The sequence below is a fragment of the Bombina bombina genome, chromosome 9, assembly GCF_027579735.1.
Source record: "Bombina bombina isolate aBomBom1 chromosome 9, aBomBom1.pri, whole genome shotgun sequence".
Taxonomy (NCBI): domain Eukaryota; kingdom Metazoa; phylum Chordata; class Amphibia; order Anura; family Bombinatoridae; genus Bombina; species Bombina bombina.
In genome coordinates, this window is record NC_069507.1 from 65,796,282 (window position 1) to 65,815,712 (window position 19,431).

Genomic DNA, 19,431 nt, shown 5'->3' on the forward strand with positions numbered 1-19,431 from the left:
GTCCCCCCTGGGTAAGTAGTAATCTCTCAATACCTGTCCAGGCGACCTTACTGGCAAACAACGTATAGCGGCGTTCAGTTAATGTTCCTTACGTACGTTTCACTGTAAGCGTACAGCTTTTTCAAAGGAAAGTTGGATGGTGTGCGTCTGATTCCCTGGAGTTGAAATAGGGTGAAAGTCCTCCCATTGGTCCTAAATGCTGATGTCATTCTTTTGTGATTGGTTATCACTTCACTGATCCGGAGTTGCATCCTCCATCTTTAAAAAGGGCAAAGTCCCAATCTGTGCAGTCCTCATGTATAAATAGATTGTTTGGGTAAACAGACTTGTTATTGCTTTTTTTACATGATGTAATATCTGCACTGATACATAGTTAGGAAAAACCTGAAAACACTTTGAAATACTTATATAGATACATTGGGGCATATCTATCAAGCTCCGAATGGAGCTTGATGCCCCGTGTTTCTGGCGAGCCTGCAGGCTCGCCAGAAACAACAATTATGAAGCAGCGGTCACAAAGACCGCTGCTCCATAATCTGTCCGCCTGTTCTGAGCAGGCGGACAGACATCGCCGCAATTCAACCCGATCGAGTACAATCGGGGTGATTGACACCCCCTGCTGGCGATTGGCCGCAAGTCTGCAGGGGGCGGCGTTGCACCAGCAGCTCTTGTGAGCTGCTGGTGCAATGCTGAATACGGAGAGCGTATTGCTCTCCGTATTCAGCGAGGTCTGGTGGACCTGATCCGCACTGTCGGATCAGGTCCACCAGAGTTTCATAAATAGGGGCCATTATGTATTAAGTTTAGATGCCGGCCCATTTTTGGTGAACAACCTGGGTTGTCCTTGCTGATTGGTGGATACATTCATCCACCAATCAGCAAAGTGCCGTCCAGAGTCTCAACCTAAAAAAAAAGCTTAGATGCCTTCTTTTTCAAATAAAGATAGCAAGAGAACAAAGAAAATTGATAATAGGAGTAAATTAGAAAGTTGCTTAAAACTGCATGCTCTATCTGAATCATGAAAGAAAAAAATTGGGTTCAGTGTCCCTTTAAATTGCCATATGAAATGTTTTATATGGGCAAAACCTGCGACGATGCGAGGACAAGAATGGCGATTTTTATGACATTTGGTTTTGTATGTCCCCATTTAGGGGGTTTGTGATATTAAGAATACCGTTCATAGTGCATTAGCCCAGCACTCATGCCCCTCCCATTATTCTTTATTATTTTCATTCTTTATTATATTCGTCTTTTTGTTTCTAATTAAATTGAGATCAGGCCCCTGCTTATTAGAGGATATGTGTGTATATTTTGGCATTACATACCTAGGGTATACTATGGCAGATGATATATACCTGGGTTTTGATGTGTACATAGGGTATATGCATATTAGTTCCAATGAAACTATCTAAGATGAGGGCAGGTGTTGTATATATTTCCTTTCTTACCCCCTTTTAGCCTTACGGATATAGTGAATAGTGTTACACTTAATTGGAGTTTTGTAGATATAATTGGTGATTTTTGGTTTAGTTTGTTTTTGGGTTCTGTTTCCTTAATTGAGTATAACTATTGCGCTTGTCACACTGTATCCTAAATAGTGAATACACCTCTATTAGGGGTGTCTGTTCAAAACAGATTGTAACTTAGGGGCGGGTCCTGACATTGTGGATGACGACACTCACCCACACTGACTGTATTGGCTGAATAACGGACCGGAACTAACACAGGGAGCGATGTTTAAATGGTGCAGGGTGTTTACAGGAGCTGCAATAAAGGGAATATATGTAGGTGACACATAAATAAATCCTTATATCAGGATTGGACATCATAGTAATTTTACACCGTGAGCGATAATACATTGATTTAGCCCTCGAACTACATTATGATATATTCCACGACTCGTAGTTTCTGTGTGACGCTATGTGAATAATTACACTGGCTACGCTATACAGCATAAGCATAGGAATATAGTGACTGCCTATCCATGGGATATGCAGGTGCACAGGGAGGTTCTATACACTTTGTAAGTACCTAACATAATGGGTTATACATATTTATTGTTAAAACACACTGTTTAGGGATATGTGTTTATCATTATGTTTATGTTGATATATGGTTTCTAAACATTGACATGTGTATTATTTATGCATTTTATGTATTCATGGATGTTTTGATTACTTCAATATTTTTTGGTTATTTACCTGCGTTTTTTACTTTTCTTTGGCAACAGCTGTTAATGTATGTGATTACCATGGCAACCACAATTTTGGGGGTGGGGCTTATCATCTTATATATTGTTTGTTAATTTCACTGTTTGTTTGGTCTGAGGTAGGGGTGTTGTTGCCCGAAAAGTCACTTTTTATAAAGTTTTTTTTCATTCAAGACCAGTGAATGCTGATATTTTATTTTACTATATATAAATATATATATATATACAGTATATATATTAGCGCTGCAGAATCTGTTTGCGCTCTACAATTAACCAATAATAATAATGATAAAACAATATTAATTGTGAGAGTAGAAGTCTTGGTGAGTTCCCACACTTTTTTTGCAGGACTTAACCCCTGGTTGGTTGTAATTTGCCCTTGAAAACTAAATCAAGCAGGCATCTGGTAGGTGTATAAATATGGTCGGCAACTGGAGACACCCCTACAAGCCAACTGAAACTCTTATACAAGAAGCAGTATGTTATAACAAAGCAAGTATATCTTGGCTACAGTCATGTGACTTTTTCATAAGACACATTATGTTCTTAGTTTTAGGAAAGGTCCTCACTGCATAACAATACACTGATTTGGCCATCAAAGAATAATGATGGTGTGCCTAATATTAGCATATTTAGCAAACACAGAGATAATTTCACAGTTCTCAGTAATTATTTGATTTGGCAAAATATCTAGTTCAATGTATATCCATTGTAAAGCCCAACTTGCTTTGTATGGACAGGTATATTTGAATATTTTAGATCTTCTAGACACTTTAACAAGACGTCTCCAGGTTGTTAAACTACAAAAAAAAAAGGAATCACAGAATATCTCAGTTTCCTCTCTCTCGTAGAGGCAACTGCAGCATAATTAATGCTATCTGGCTGCCCGGCAGCAGAGATTAGAGTTGTCATGCAACTAAACTTTCAATCACTCACAAGAAGGACAAATTAAGCAGCAAATTAATTGCTTGCTTGTCCAGTAGTTTGTTGATTAATGGCTCCAGTTTCCAGATATTAGGGTATCTGAATGGTGCTGTACAGTCTTGGTACCATAGGGCCTTGAATTGTGCCTTTGTTGGGGCTGATGATGGGACCTCTCTGTCCTTTTGAGCGGACATCATGCTGCAGAGAGCTCTCCTCAAACAGGATCTGAGCATATACAGTAGTGGAGGGAGTTTCCTTCACAGGGGGGGAGGGTTTTACCAGCTCCAACTCTGCATACGCTAAGCCCTCTTCCACCAGACGTGGCTATGGAAAAAGAAAGTGTGGAAAGAATTACTAGGCAATCACCTATGGTAATATTCTCCAGCTCCATCAGCCTCTCACCAGTTTCAATGATACACTAGGCAGCTCACATCCTTTGGTGACACCTGTACAGAATATAATTTGCTTTAGAGCAGTGTTTTTCAACCAGTGTGCCGTGGCACACTAGTGTGCCGTGAGAGATCCTCAGATGTGCCGCGGCAGACTGACAACAGTGAGGGGGTGTCCCTCTTTCAAATTTTTAAATATTGGGAGATATGTGACAGGCTCATCAGGCATCATTGACATTCATTCACAGACAATCATTATGATTGTTTGTGAATGAATGTCAATATGTCATGTATAGTTTGTAGGAGGCATGGCATGACAGCACAGCACATATATATAGCCTGTATTAGGCTACAATGTGTGATTTTCTAAAATTTTGGGATGGTGATGTGCCGCAGAATTTTTTAATGTAAAAAAGTGTGCCACGGCAAAAAAAAAGGTTGCAAATCACTGCTTTAGAGACTGGTGAGGCTAGATGGAGATACTGGAGAGAACGTTAGGTGAATTCTGCTTTCTAAAAGGTTCGCAGCACAATAGGACTATAGAACATTGCACAGTAAAAGCTGTAGGGAATCTGTATTTAACAAATAAACTCACCAACAGAAGGGGTCTCTGTTTCTCCTGTACAAGGCTGATCAGGGGACCTGAAAAATAAATGGTTAATCAGATATGCTTAGAGTGATTTCTGCTTTACAAAGATTAAGATCCTCAGTGTAGTTTGTTTTTTTACATGTGGCGTAATATTTCCACCCATGTTTACCAAAGATTTTGAACATTGGCAACCAACACTGTAATTTAAAACTGAAGTCAAATTGATTGTACTGCTGTGTATATTTATTTTGAAAGAACAAAGGATTTAAGAAAAACAGAACAAATATAAACATTCCCATGAAATCTAAATGTTTTCTTTCATGATTCAGAAAAAGCATACAATTTACTTATATTATCAAATAAAGGGATGATTAAAATCAGTTAGAAAAACGTATCAAATAATTTGACTACAAAATCCCCATAGACTTTAATAATGTTTCCTGTTGAAAAACATTAGATACAGTTTTCTAAAGGATTGTGATGAACCCCAATTTTATTTATTTTGACCACCACATGGAAGTAGTATTTGCACAATGTTTAACATTGTTAAAAACATGTTAGCAACTTCTGCAATATAGTGATCCAGACCTAACTACCTGCTTTTCAACAAAGGATTTCAAGAAAAGGAAGAACATGTAAAACTAGACTTAAATAGAAAAGTTTGGTTTTCTAAATTGTACACTTTTGAATTATTAAAGAACAAACAGCTAGATTACGAGTTTGGCGTTATGTGTGAAAAAGCATCGTTATGGCCCATAATGATGCTTTTTCCCTAACGCCGCTATTGCAAGTCTTGTCAGAATAGCTGTACCGCACACTTTTTGGCTGTCACGCAACGTCAGTACCGCACTTTAAGAAAAGTCCTTTTTCAATGGGACTTCCATAGCGCCTGTATTCAAGTTTTGCGGTGAGGCTAAAAAGTGAGCGGTACAGCCTAAAATGACAAGATCCGTACAGCCATCTAAAGTCAGTAGTTATGAGTTTTACGCTGCAAAGCTGTAACATAAAACTCATAACTAAACTGTCACAAAGTACACTAACACCCATAAACTACCTATTAACCCCTAAACCGAGTCCCTCCCGCATCACAAACACTAAAATAAATTTATTAACCCCTAATCTGCCGCTCCAGACATCGCCGCCACTAAAAAAATGTATTAACCCCTATTCCGCTGCTTCCCGAAATCGTCGCCACTATAATAAACCTATTAACCCCTAAACCGCCGCCCTCCCGCATCGCAAACACTATTTAAATATTATTAACCCCTAATCTGCCGTCCGCCCACACTGCCGCTATAATAAACCTATTAACCCCTAAACCTACCCCTAACGTAACCCTAACCCCCCCTAATTTAAATATAATTAAAATAAATCTAAATAAAACCTACAATTATTACCTAAATAATTCCTATTTCAAACTAAATACTTACCTGTAAAATAAAACCTAAGCTAGCTACAATATAACTAATAGCTACATTGTAGCTATCTTAGGGTTTATTTTTATTTTACAGGCAAGTTTGTATTTATTTTAACTAGGTAGACTAGTTAGTAAATAGTTATTAACTATTTACTAACTACCTAATTAAAATAAATACAAACTTACCTGTAAAATAAAACCTAACCTGCCTTACACTAAAAACTAACATTACAATAAAACAAATTAAATTAATACAATACATTTATCAAAATTACAAAAAAAAATAAACACTAAATTACAGAAAATAAAAAAAAAACCCTAGCCTACACTAAACTACCAATGGCCCTTAAAAGGGCCTTTTGTGGGGCATTTCCTCAAAGAAATCAGCTCTTTTACCTGTAAAAAAAATGACAAACAACCCCCCCAACAGTAAAACCCACCACCCACACAACCAAACCCCGCAACCCCCCAAGCTAACCATTGCCCTGAAAAGGACATTTGGATGGCCAAACCCTAAGCTAAAAATAAAACCCACCCAATAAACCCTTAAAAAAACACTAACCCCCGACGATCCACTTACAGTTTTCGAAAACCGGACATCCATCCTCATCCAGGCTGCAGAAGCCAATAGGATGAAAGCTCAATCCTATTGGCTGATTGCATCAGCCAATAGGATTTTTTCACCTTTAATTCCTATTGGCTGATAGAATTCTATCAGCCAATCGGAATGTAAGGGACGCCATCTTCGATGAAGTACCTTAAAGGGAAACTTCATTCTTCATTGACCATCGGAAGAAGAGGATGCTCCGCGATGGTTGTCTTGAAGATGGACCCGCTCCGCGCTGGATGGATGAAGATAGAAGATGCCATCTGAATGAAGACTTCTGCCCGCTTGGATGATTAGGAGTAATTCTTTTTATTTTTGATAATTTCGTTTTTTATGTTGTGTAATTTAGTGTTTATTTTTTTGTAATTTAGATAAATGTATTGTATTAATTTAATTTATTTTATTTTATTGGAATGTTAGTTTTTAGTGTAAGGCAGGTTTTGGTTTTATTTTACAGGTAAGTTTGTATTTATTTTAACTAGGTAGTTAGTAAATAGTTAATAACTATTTACTAACTAGTCTACCTAGTTAAAATAAATAACAAACTTACCTGTGAAATAAAAATAAAACCTAAGCTAGATACAATGTAACTATTAGTTTTATTTAGATTTATTTTAATTATATTTACGTTAGGGGGGTTAGGGTTATGTTAGGTTTAGGGGTTAATAGGTTTATTATAGTGGCGGTGTGGGCGGACAGCAGATTAGGGGTTAATAATCTTTAAATAGTGTTTGAAATGCGGGAGGGTGGGCGGTTTAGGGGTTAATAACTGTAATGTAAGTGGTGGCGATGTTAGGGGCAGCAGATTAGGGGTTAATAGTTTTATTTATGTGGCGGCAATGTTAAGGGTCGGCAGATTAGTGGTTAATAGTTTTATGTATTTTAGAATATTGTGGGTGGGGATTATTAGAGTTAGAAAATAACAGATGCTGTTACAGATTGTATATTGCAATCAGTATACCTTAAATTAAAGTATTACGTTAATGTTTTATATTTACTAGAACAAGCACCTGATGTGGATTCTCAGAGGAAGCGTTCTGTGAAACGCGCGTCAGGGGTCCAGCAGGAGTAGCCGTGTCTCTCCTGTCTGTCCTTTTTTAACTTGCTTACCTAAGTTGAAAACCAGATATTATGATTCAATAACTTTAGATACTTTATCATGGTGCCCATTGTATTAGCTGTTTAAAATTTAAAAGTAATTCAGACCTCGGATTGTAAGGGCTTAGCTTACTCTATACCATTATACCAGTGGGCTCATGTTTACTAATACTGATTGAATATTTGAATCATCTAATAATTACTCTATAACTAGGTTTAAGTGTTTTTAACATTCTTCTGCTACTGTGTGAATGTGTGTTCCTAGTAAAATTAATAAAGATGTAAATTATGAATGGTATGGAACTTTTTAAAAATAAGAGTGTTTAACCAAAATAATTCTTTCTTGGAGTTATATTGATACTAACTTTGTGGAATTCTTTGCTACAAACTCTATTGTATTCCTTATACAATTAGTTTATCTAATAGTTTTATGTAGGTGGCGGTGATGTCGGGGGCACCAGATTAGGGGTTTTTAGACGTGGGGTTTATGTTAGGGTAAATAAAAAGAGAGAGAGAGTTGCACTCAGCTGAGACAGAACAAAAGCTGGAAAAACTTCCGTGCCTGTTCATTTTATTATAGTGTGCCACTCAGGGTGCATACTCTTTTAGCACACTATGCCCCTTCACAGAGAAAAAATATCCTGTAGCATATCAGTCTGACCCTGCCCATTGACAGTCCAGCGCCGAAATACCAGGCAATTCTTCTCTGAACAAGAGAAAACAACAACCCCAGACGATCGTTTCAGCCTTTTGTGGGCCTCGTCAGTGAGGTGCAGTCGCATCTCTCTAAGGGCATGTGTGCAAGGAGTCCACGTCTGGTTTCCCCTTTTACTCTTAGGGAGACCCAAGAGCAATTTGCAAAAATAAAAAGAGAGAGAGAGTTGCACTCAGCTGAGACAGAACAAAAGCTGGAAAAACTTCCGTGCCTGTTCATTTTATTATAGTGTGCCACTCAGGGTGCATACTCTTTTAGCACACTATGCCCCTTCACAGAGAAAAAATATCCTGTAGCATATCAGTCTGACCCTGCCCATTGACAGTCCAGCGCCGAAATACCAGGCAATTCTTCTCTGAACAAGAGAAAACAACAACCCCAGACGATCGTTTCGGCCTTTTGTGGGCCTCGTCAGTGAGGTGCAGTCGCATCTCTCTAAGGGCATGTGTGCAAGGAGTCCACGTCTGGTTTCCCCTTTTAATCTTAGGGAGACCCAAGAGCAATTTGCATAAATAAAAAGAGAGAGTTGCACTCAGCTGAGATAGAACAAAAGCTGGAAAAACTTCCGTGCCTGTTCATTTTATTATAGTGTGCCACTCAGGGTGCATACTCTTTTAGCACACTATGCCCCTTCACAGAGAAAATATATCCTGTAGCATATCAGTCTGACCCTGCCCATTGACAGTCCAGCGCCAAAATACCAGGCAATTCTTCTCTGAACAAGAGAAAACAACAACCCCAGACGATCGTTTCGGCCTTTTGTGGGCCTCGTCAGTGAGGTGCAGTCGCATCTCTCTAAGGGCATGAATAAATGCAAATTGCTCTTGGGTCTCCCTAAGAGTAAAAGGGGAAACCAGACGTGGACTCCTTGCACACATGCCCTTAGAGAGATGTGACTGCACCTCACTGACGAGGCCCACAAAAGGCCGAAACGATCGTCTGGGGTTGTTGTTTTCTCTTGTTCAGAGAAGAATTGCCTGGTATTTCGGCGCTGGACTGTCATTGGGCAGGGTCAGACTGATATGCTACAGGATATTTTTTCTCTGTGAAGGGGCATAGTGTGCTAAAAGACTATGCACCCTGAGTGGCACACTATAATAAAATGAACAGGCACGGAAGTTTTTCCAGCTTTTGTTCTGTCTCAGCTGAGTGCATCTCTCTCTCTCTTTTCGTTTATGTTAGGGTGTAAGGTTTAAAGGTAACTTTTTCTTTCCCCATAGATATCAATGGGGCTGCATTACGGAGCTTTTGTTTCCGCGATCGCAGGTGTTAAAACTTTTTTTTTTCCGGCTCTCCCCATTGATGTCTATGGGGAAATCGTACACGAGCACGTCAAAGCAGCGCTTGTATTTGGGTGAGGTATGGAGCTCAACGCAACCATATCGCCTGCACAAGCCTGCTTTTTGCAAACCTGTAATAGCAGCGCTATGAAAGGTGAGCGGTGAAAATAACGTACAAGTAACTAGCGAGCAGCCATAACGCAAAACTCGTAATCTGGCTGAAATTTAGGTTTTTATGTCCCTTTAAAGGGATAGAAAGGTCAAAATTAAATTGTGTATTGGTGCATTTCACTTTTAAATAGAAGCATTTTTGCAATATACTTTGATTAGCAAACCTGCTTCTAGTAAAAGGTGTGACAGTTTTTCAGCAGCATACACACATATGCTTTGAGGGCACGTGCACCAGTATTACAACTTGTGGCTTATTTGACATAAATTAATTCACAATACACACCACCACCATTATCTGAGCTTGGGCACTGGTGCACGGGCCCTCACAACATATGTGCATATGCCACTGAAAACCAGTCATAACTTTTACTAGAAGCATTTTTGCCAATAGAACTATATTGCAAAAAATGCTTCAATTTAAAACTGAAGTGCATTCATGCTCTTTTGAATTTTGACATTTATATCCCATTATTTCATATTTATAGGTTTAACTTAGTACTTTGAAATGCAAACACAAATGTAACAAGTGTCCCTTTAATAAAAAAATAAATATATGTTGTTTTTCAAGTGTGATTTAATTCATTTGCTTTATTATAGCTATATATGTAAGGCTTCATTTTTCTTTAAATTGACATTTTTTTGTAAGCGCCATTAATCTTGCAATATCTGGCTTCACTTCACAACCTCTTGTTCTACAAAGTTTTGCTCTTGTAAATAGTTGTCTACTATGCTTCCTAGAGTATCTAGAAAAATTAGATTGTGGCCCATTCCCAGTTGTGGATTCTGCAGGAGGACAGCAGGTCCACAGTCCATTGAATGCAGCCCCTCTTTGTTAAATGTTTATATCAAACTAATAGCCCTAAAGCCTCTGGGGCCTATCTGTCAAGCCCCGTATGGAGCTTGAGGGCCCGTGTGTCTAAAGACCGCTGCTCCATAACCTGTCCGCCTGCTCTGAGCAGGCGGACAGACATTGACGCAATTCAACCCAATCGAATACGATCGGGTTGATTGACACCCCCTGCTAGCGGCCGATTGGCCAGGAATCTGCAGGGGGCGGCGTTGCACCAGCAACCAGCGTATTGCTCTCCACATTCAGCGAGGTCTGTCGGACATGATCTGCACTGTTGGATCATGTCCGACAGGCCTTTCATATAAAGGCCCCTCTGTCTTTTATACGTCCACATCACACTCCATGGCCAAATCCATGTCAGTTTTATGCCTACATCTGACCCAAGACTAAAACCCATGGCTTAAAGGAACACTAAACCCATTTCTTTCTTTCATGATTCAAATAGAGCAGCAATTTTAAGCAACTTTCTAATTTACTCCTATTGCCAATTTTTCTTTGTTCTATTGCTATCTTTATTTAAAAAGCAGTAATGTAGAGATTAGTAGCCGGCCCATTTTAGGTTCAGCACTGTGGACAGCGCTTGCTTTTTGGTGGCTACATTTAGCCACCAATAAACAAGCGTAACCCAGGTTCTGAACCAAAAATGGGCCGTCTCCTAAGCTTACATTCCTACTTTTCAAATAAAGAGACCAAGAAAACAAAAAAACATTGATAATAGAAGTAAATTAGAAAGTTGCTTAAGATTACATGCTCTGTCTGAATCATGAAAGAAAACAATTGGGTTTAGTATCCCTGTCAGTTATATGCCCACTTTAGACTGCAGAGCAGACCCATGACCCTGAAGCCCCTGTCATTTATATGGCCACTGTAGACCCAATGGTCCTAAAGTCCCTGTTAGTTGTAAACCCAAATCAGGTCCCATGGCCCTGAGGTCCCTGACAGTTATATGTTCACATCAGACCTCATGACCCTGAAGTCCCTGACAGTTATATACACAAAAAAGGAGATGTATAAAATACACCAAGTAGTGCTGTATAGGGATGCTAAATATCAAAAACTAAAATAAATTAAAGACTCTGCTATACTTACGGAGGCCAGGCTGAGAGGAGAATGGGAACATCTGTTCTGAAAGGAACAACCAGACTATTTGGCCAGCAAGAAGGCCATACTTGAACATACTCCCCTGCACCCCCTTCTTTACCCCCCCCCCCTCTTCTTCTTTTTTTTTGTCACCACTGGGCCTCACGTCCGACGATGATGTCAAACTCCAGGTTACTTTAGTGTATGTTTAATTATTTTATGTTTATGTTAAACAGCTAGGTTTAGGTTAGTTATGTTATTAAATTAAAGGTAAAATAAAACTAAATGTTGGAAAGGTATGGACACACACAGAAACTTAACTTTAGAACATAGATTTCGATTGGCCTGTTTTGGGAATTATGGTTATAGTCCTAGAGCAGTCAGGTCACACTCCAGAAATGTCTTTTTTTTATACAAAGGTTGAATACCAAGGAATGAGGGATCTTCTCACAGGATGTATTATGTCTGAAGGAGGTAATGCATGGAGTATGTCAATTGCTATTATCTATGTAATCATCTATGTGTACATATTGTCTTTCTCAACAATAAAAATGAGATTTGAAAAAAAAAATAAAGTATTCCTATGCACAAATATAAAAAAAATCACAATGAAAAATAAATACTAAACACCATTTCGCAATGAAACAGAAAAAATAATAAATGAATAAACATCAAATCACATATAAATATATCAAAATATAAGAAAACAGTCCAGATAAGGAAAAATATTCAGTGCCCAGTAGGGTTCTATAGTCACTGCCCAGAAAATCCAGAGTCTGACAGCTCCCCTTAAAGGGGATATTCCAGAAAACCCCCCAAAAAAAGAAAAACCTACACCGTTTATATATATATACACACACACACACACATATATATATATACATACATACACACACATATACACACACACACACATATATATATATATATATATATATACACACACACACACACACACACACACACAGTGGCGTCTCTAGGGGGGTGCGGCCCGCACCTGGGTGACACCCTCCAGGGGGTGACACCACCAAAAAAATTTTTTTATTTTTTTATTTTATTGAAATTCAAAGAAATACAATGTAGAGATGCATATATTTTTTTATTAGAGGGGCCAGAATTTGTGAACATTAGTTGGACTGGGGAAGTTGTAGACACATATTTTTGAGCCAGCGCTGCAATTTCCACAAATATTTTTCCCGGCTGCTTTTGCTTGTTTGTACTTTGCTCCTCCACTGCCCAATTTCACTATGAATGTTGTGGGCGTGCCGTGGGGCTTGCAAAGTTGTGCTGCTAGCCTAAACCTGCCTGCCTATCTGTGCTCACTGCTCAGTGACGTGTGGAGCAGTGGAGTCACTCACTGCTGTGCTGTCTCTCTAATCGGGAACTGGGAAATCATGAGGGGGATGACTGTCTGACACTGTCTCTAAAGTTACAGTACACTAAGTTCAGACTGAAGAGGTAGGAGGGGAGGGCAGGCGGGGGTCTGGGGGTGAGCAGAGAGCAGAGGTGCTTGGCCATAAGAAGCGGTAGACACGCAGCCCGGGGCTGTGCACTGACAGACTTGGAACAGAGTCAGAGAGCAGAATTTTCATAGTTTGCGCACCTAAACCTTTTCTTCAGTGATTTATTTTAGAGTGCTCTGTTTATCTTTCATTTGATGCTCTGCTGAGCCAGGGAGCAGCTCTAGGCATGAGCTTTATAATTAATGCAGTGCAGTTTACACAAAAACACTCAGACACACACACATACATATTTTGTATGTGTGTGTGTCTGAGTGTTTTTGTGTGTGTTTGAGTGTTTTTGTGTGTGTGTGTATCTGAGTGTTTCTGTGTGTGTGCCTGAGTGTTTTTGTGTGTGTGTGTGTATCTGAGTGTTTCTGTGTGTGTGCCTGAGTGTTTTTGTGCGTGTGTCTGAGTGTTTTTGTGCGTGTGTATGAGTGTTTTTGTGCGTGTGTATGAGTGTTTTTGTGCGTGTGTCTGAGTGTGTTTCCGAGTGTTTGTGTGTGCATCCTAGTGTGTTTTTAAGTGTGTCTGAGTGTTTGTATGTGTGTGTGCCTGTGTTTTTGTGTTTGTGTGTTTGCTTTCTGGGGGGAGGGGGGGTGACACCATAACGTACCACACCGGGTGACACCAACCCTAGTGACGCCACTGCACACACACACACATATATATATATCAAAGGAAGATGGTAGAAGCACTCCTGGTAAACTGTAAAGGTGCAAAAACGGCCCGTGGTGCCCCGGGTGCACTCCAAGTATAATACAAATCAGCAAAGTAAGGGAGTCACTCACAGGGTCTTGTAGTTAAGAACAAAGTCTTTATTGATAAATAAAGACTTTGTTCTTAACTAACAAGACCCTGTGAGTGATGAGTGACTCCCTTACTTTGCTGATTTTTATATATATACATACACATACATACACACATCTCTCTCTCTCTCATATATATATACTGTATATATATATATATATACACATACACATACATACATACATACACACACACTATATACTTAGTGCAAATGGGCTATACCTTTCACAGGTAACTCCGGTGGAATTTCTACCTGTTGAGGTTTCTTCCGCTTCTTCTTTTTTGGGGGCAGAGGTGACAGTAGATCTGTGACACTTTGTCTACCGTTCACACTGCTGAAGAGAAGGACATTATGAAACATAGATTTTGATGGGAGCAGGGCAGGATAAAGGGGGAACACAGCAAGTAGGCAAAGCTTTGATGTTGCTTGATAATCATTTAGGGAAATATTTTATTTCAGGATAAAGGGGGAACACAGCAAGTAGGCAAAGCTTTGATGTTGCTTGATAATCATTTAGGGAAATATTTTATTTCAGTTTAAGAAAAATAAAACAATATTGTAATATGCACTGTTTATTTTTCTTGCCTTTGTACATCTGAAAATTGTGTTTTCTCTCCCTCCTGATTGCCTCTATTATACAGGATTTTAAAGAAATGCAGCTCACCCTGCAAATACACAGTTATTGGTTAGATCAGAGCATTGTCGTTAAACATTTACATCATTTTTTTCCGCTAAAACGTATGTAAATGTTTCAAAGCTATAGGTGAAAAGTTCGCCTGTAACTACAATACTTATCTTACTGTACTCTGGAGAGCATGGAGAGCACATTAACCCCTTAACGACTAACGACATATGTGGTACGTCCTGCAAAAAAATGCAGTACCCCCATATGTCGTTGGTCTTTGAATGCGGTGGAAGTGATCCTGATCGCTTCCAGCCGCTTTCCTGTTATTGCAGTGATGCCTCGATATTGAGGCATCCTGCAATAAAAAAATGTGGCCATCCGATGCAGAGAGAGACACTCTATGGCCCTCTCTGCATTGGACATCGATGGCCGTGATCGTTGGGGGGTGGGAGCCGATGCGGGAGGCAGGTGGGCGGCCATCGATGTTTGCAAATAGTCAGAGGGGGCGGGATCGCGGGCAGAGCCACCAGGAGCGCGCACGCGGGGGTGGGGGCAGGCGCGTGCACGGGGCGGGAGCGGGTGGGAACCGCTACACTAGGGAACGTTTTCAATAATAAAGTGGGAGAGAGGAGGGAGGGAATTGGGATCTAAAGGATCTAAGGGATCTGGGGGGGGGAAGCTACACTACAGAAAAATATTGGAAAAAATGAAAAACAAAACATTTTATAGTAAACTGGGTACTGGCAGACAGCTGCCACTACCCAAGATGGTGCAAATAAGGTAGAGGGGAGGTATCAGGGAGGTTGGGGGCTAAGGGGGATCCTACACAGCAGAAAATGGCTTTTTTTTTAATAAAAAAAATAAAAAAATAAAAAATACTTTTTATTTTGGTACAGGCATGGGGTGGGGGAGGGAAGGGAGAGATCAGGGGGTCTGATGTTTCAGGTGGGAGGCTGATCTCTACACTAAAGCTAAAATTAACCCTGCAAGCTCCCTACAAGATACCTAATTAACCCCTTCACTGCTGGGCATAATACAAGTGTGGTGCGCAGCGGCATTTAGCGGCCTACTAATTTGCCAAAAAGCAACGCCAAAGCCATATATGTCTGCTATTTCTGAACAAAGGGGATCCCAGAGAAGCATTTACAACCATTTGTGCCATAACTGCACAAGCTGTTTGCAAATAATTTCAGTGAGAAACCTAAAGTTTGTAAAAAAGTGAACACATTTTTTTATTTGATCGCATTTGGCGGTGAAATGGTGGCATGAAACATACCAGAGTGGGCCTAGATCAATACTTTGGGTTGTCTACTACACTACACTAAAGCTAAAATTAACCCTACAAGCTCCCTAATTAACCCCTTCACTGCTGGGCATAATACATGTGTGGCGCACAGTGGCATTTAGTGGCCTTCTAATTACCAAAAAGCAACGCCAAAGCCATATATGTCTGCTATTTCTGAACAAAGGGGATCCCAGAGAAGCATTTACAACCATTTGTGCTATAATTGCACAAGCTGTTTGCAAATGATTTCAGTGAGAAACCTAAAGTTTGTAAAAAAAGTTTGTGAAAAAGTGAACAAATTTTTTTATTTGATCGCATTTGGCGGTGAAATGGTGGCATGAAATATACCAGAATGGGCCTAGATCAATACTTTGGGTTGTCTACTACACTACACTAAAGCTAAAATTAACCCTACAAGCTCCCTAATTAACCCCTTCACTGCTGGGCATAATACATGTGTGGTGCACAGTGGCATTTAGTGGCCTTCTAATTACCAAAAAGCAATGCCAAAGCCATATATGTCTGCTATTTCTGAACAAAGGGGATCCCAGAGAAGCATTTACAACCATTTGTGCCATAATTGCACAAGCTGTTTGTAAATAATTTCAGTGAGAAACCTAAAATTGTGAAAAATTTAACGATTTTTTTTTATTTGATCACATTTGGCGGTGAAATGGTGGCATGAAATATACCAAAATGGGCCTAGATCAATACTTTGGGTTGTCTACTACACTACACTAAAGCTAAAATTAACCCTACAAGCTCCCTAATTAATCCCTTCACTGCTGGGCATAATACGAGTGTGGTGCGCAGCGGCATTTAGCAGCCTTCTAGTTACCAAAAAGCAATGCCAAAGCCATATAAGTCTGCTATTTCTGAACAAAGGGGATCCCAGAGAAGCATTTGCAACCATTTGTGCCATAATTGCACAAGCTGTTTGTAAATAATTTCAGTGAGAAACCTAAAGTTTGCAAAAAAGTTTATGAAAAAGTGAACAATTTTTTTTATTTGATCGCATATGGCAGTGAAATGGTGGCATGAAATATACCAAAATGGGCCTAGATCAATACTTTAGGAGGTCTTCTAAAAATATATATATATATACACATGTCAAGGGATATTCAGGGATTCCTGAAAGATATCAGTGTTCTAATGTAACTATCGCTAATTTTGAAAAAAAAAAATGGTTTGGAAATAGCAAAGTGCTACTTGTACTTATTGCCCTATAACTTGCAAAAAAATCAAAGAGCATGTTAAAATTGGGTATTTCTAAACTCAGGACAAAATTTAGAAACTATTTAGCATGGGTGTTTTTTGGTGGTTGTAGATGTATAACAGATTTATAGTAAATTATAAGACACTGTATGATGAAAATATCTTTAGAAAGTCCATTTAATGGCGAGAAAAACGGTATATAATATGTGTGGGTACACAGTAAATGAGTAAGAGGAAAATTACAGCTAAACACAAACACCGCAGAAATGTAAAAATAGCCTTGGTCCCAAACGGACAGAAAATGGAAAAGTGCTATGGTCTTTAAGGGGTTAAGGTAAGTATTAAACCCTTAAAAAAATTAAATAAAACAAATAAAAACTGACTTTTTTATCAGTGTGTTTAAAATTTTCTTTCATTTTTGTTGGTGCAGTCTTCGGATATTAATTTAGTTAAAATATTATTTTGAGGGTAAAATATTGATACCTCATCCAATATTTTGAGGGAAAACTATTGATACCTCAGATTATATTCTGTGGATAAAATATTGATACCTCCAACTACAGGTGAAACTCGAAAAATTAGAATATTGTGCAAAAGTTAATTTATTTCACTAATGCAACTTAAAAGGTGAAACTAATATATGAGATAGACTCATTACAGGCAAAGCAAGATAGTTCAAGCCGTGATTTGTCATAATTGTGATGATTATGGCTTACAGCTCATGAAATCCACAATTTCAGAAAATTAGAATATTGTGAAAAGGTGCAATATTCTAGGCTCAAAGTGTCCCACATTAATCAGCTAATTAAGCCATAACACATGCAAAGGGTTCCTCAGCCTTTAAATGGTCTCTCAGTCTGGTTCAGTAGGAATCACAATCATGGGAAAGACTGCTGGCCTGACAGTTGTGCAGAAAACCATCATTGACACCCTCCATAAGGAGGGAAAGCCTCAAAAGGTAATTGCAAAAGAAGTTGGATGTTCCCAAAGTGCTGTATCAAAGCACATTAATAGAAAGTTATGTGGAAGGGAAAAGTGTGGAAGAAAAAAGGTGCACAAGCAGCAGGGATGACCACAGCCTGGAGAGGATTGTCAGGAAAAGGCCATTCAAAAGTGTTGGGGACTTTTACAAGGAGTGGACTGAGGCTGGAGCCAGTGCATCAAGAGCCACCACACACAGATGGATCCTGGACATGGGCTTCAAATGTCGTATTCCTCTTGTCAAGCCACTCCTGAACAACAAACAACGTCAGAAGCGTCTTACCAGGGCTAAAGAAAAACAGACCTGGTCTGTTGCTCAGTGGTCCAAAGTCCTCTTTTCTGATGAGAGAAAATTTTGCATCTCATTTGGAAACCAAGGAGCTGGTGTTGGTCCACTGTGCTTCATTAAGTCCAGGGTCAACACAGCCGTCTACCAGGAGATTTTGGAGCACTTCATGCTTCCTTCCACAGACGAGCTCTATGGGGATGCTGACTTCATTTTCCAGCAGGACTTGGCACCTGCCCACACTGCCAAAAGCACTAAAACCTGGTTCAATGACAGTGGGATTACTGTTCTTGATTGGCCAGAAAACTCGCCTGACCTGAACCCCATAGAGAATCTATGGGGCATTGCCAAGAGAAAGATGAGAGACATAAGACCGAACAATGCAGAAGAGCTGAAGGCCGCTATTGAGGCATCCTGGTCTTCCATAACACCTCAGCAGTGCCACAGGCTGATCGCTTCCATGCCACGTCGCATTGAGGCAGTAATTGCTGCAAAAGGGGCCCAAACCAAGTACTGAGTACATACAGTATGCATGCTTATACTTTTCAGAGGTCCGATATTGTTCTATGTACAATCCTTGTTTTATTGATTGCATGTAATATTCTAATTTTCTGAGATTGTGGATTTGGGGTTTTCATGAGCTGTAAGCCATAATCATCACAATTATGACAAATCACGACTTGAACTATCTTGCTTTGCATGTAATGAGTCTATCTCATATATTAGTTTCATCTTTTAAGTTACATTAATTAAATAAATAAACTATTGCACAATATTCAAATTTTTCGAGTTTCACCTGTATATTCTGGGAGTAAAATTTTGTTACCTCAGACTATATTTTGAGGGTAAACTATTGATACCCTAGACTATATTCTGGGGGTAAAATACTGATAACCTCAGATCATATTCTGGCTGTAAAATATTGCTACCTCAGACTATATTCTGGGGTAAAATATATTGCTTCGTCAGATTATACTCTGGGGGTAAAATATTGATACCTCATACTATATTTTGAGGGTAAAATATTGATACCTCAGACTATATTTTGAGGGTACAATATTGATACCTCAGACTATATTTTGAGGGTACAATATTGATACCTCAGACTATATTTTGAGGGTAAAATATTGATACCTCAGACTATATTCTGTGGTAAAATATTGATACCTCAGATTATACTCTGGGGGTAAAATATTGATAGCCCAGTCTATACTCTGAGGGTAAAATATTGATACCTCAGACTATATTCTGGGGTAAAATATTGATACCTCAGACTATATTTTGAGGGTAAAATATTGATACCTCAGACTATATTCTGTGGTAAAATATTGATACCTCAGACTAGACTATATTTTGAGGGTACAATATTGATATCTCAGACTATATTCTGGGCTAAAATA

The 19,431-nt window shown here is 39.2% G+C and overlaps 1 protein-coding gene across 2 annotated transcripts in view; it reads right to left on the reverse strand.

Moving 5' to 3' along the window:
• Positions 1-2,932: 2,932 nt before the first annotated feature.
• The window catches only part of VSTM4 (V-set and transmembrane domain containing 4), a 102,229-nt gene continuing 85,730 nt past the window's right edge, over positions 2,933-19,431 (reverse strand). The window contains exons 6-8 of one of the 2 annotated variants that reach the window (XM_053692184.1): positions 13,861-13,970; positions 4,118-4,164; positions 2,933-3,457 (exon numbers count right to left, since the gene is read on the reverse strand). In XM_053692184.1, the coding sequence (XP_053548159.1) occupies positions 3,224-3,457; positions 4,118-4,164; positions 13,861-13,970 (391 nt within the window). In that variant the 3' untranslated portion in view covers positions 2,933-3,223. Of the gene's footprint in view, positions 3,458-4,117; positions 4,165-13,860; positions 13,974-19,431 lie in introns of both variants that reach the window. The other variant, XM_053692183.1, reaches the window with a different exon arrangement.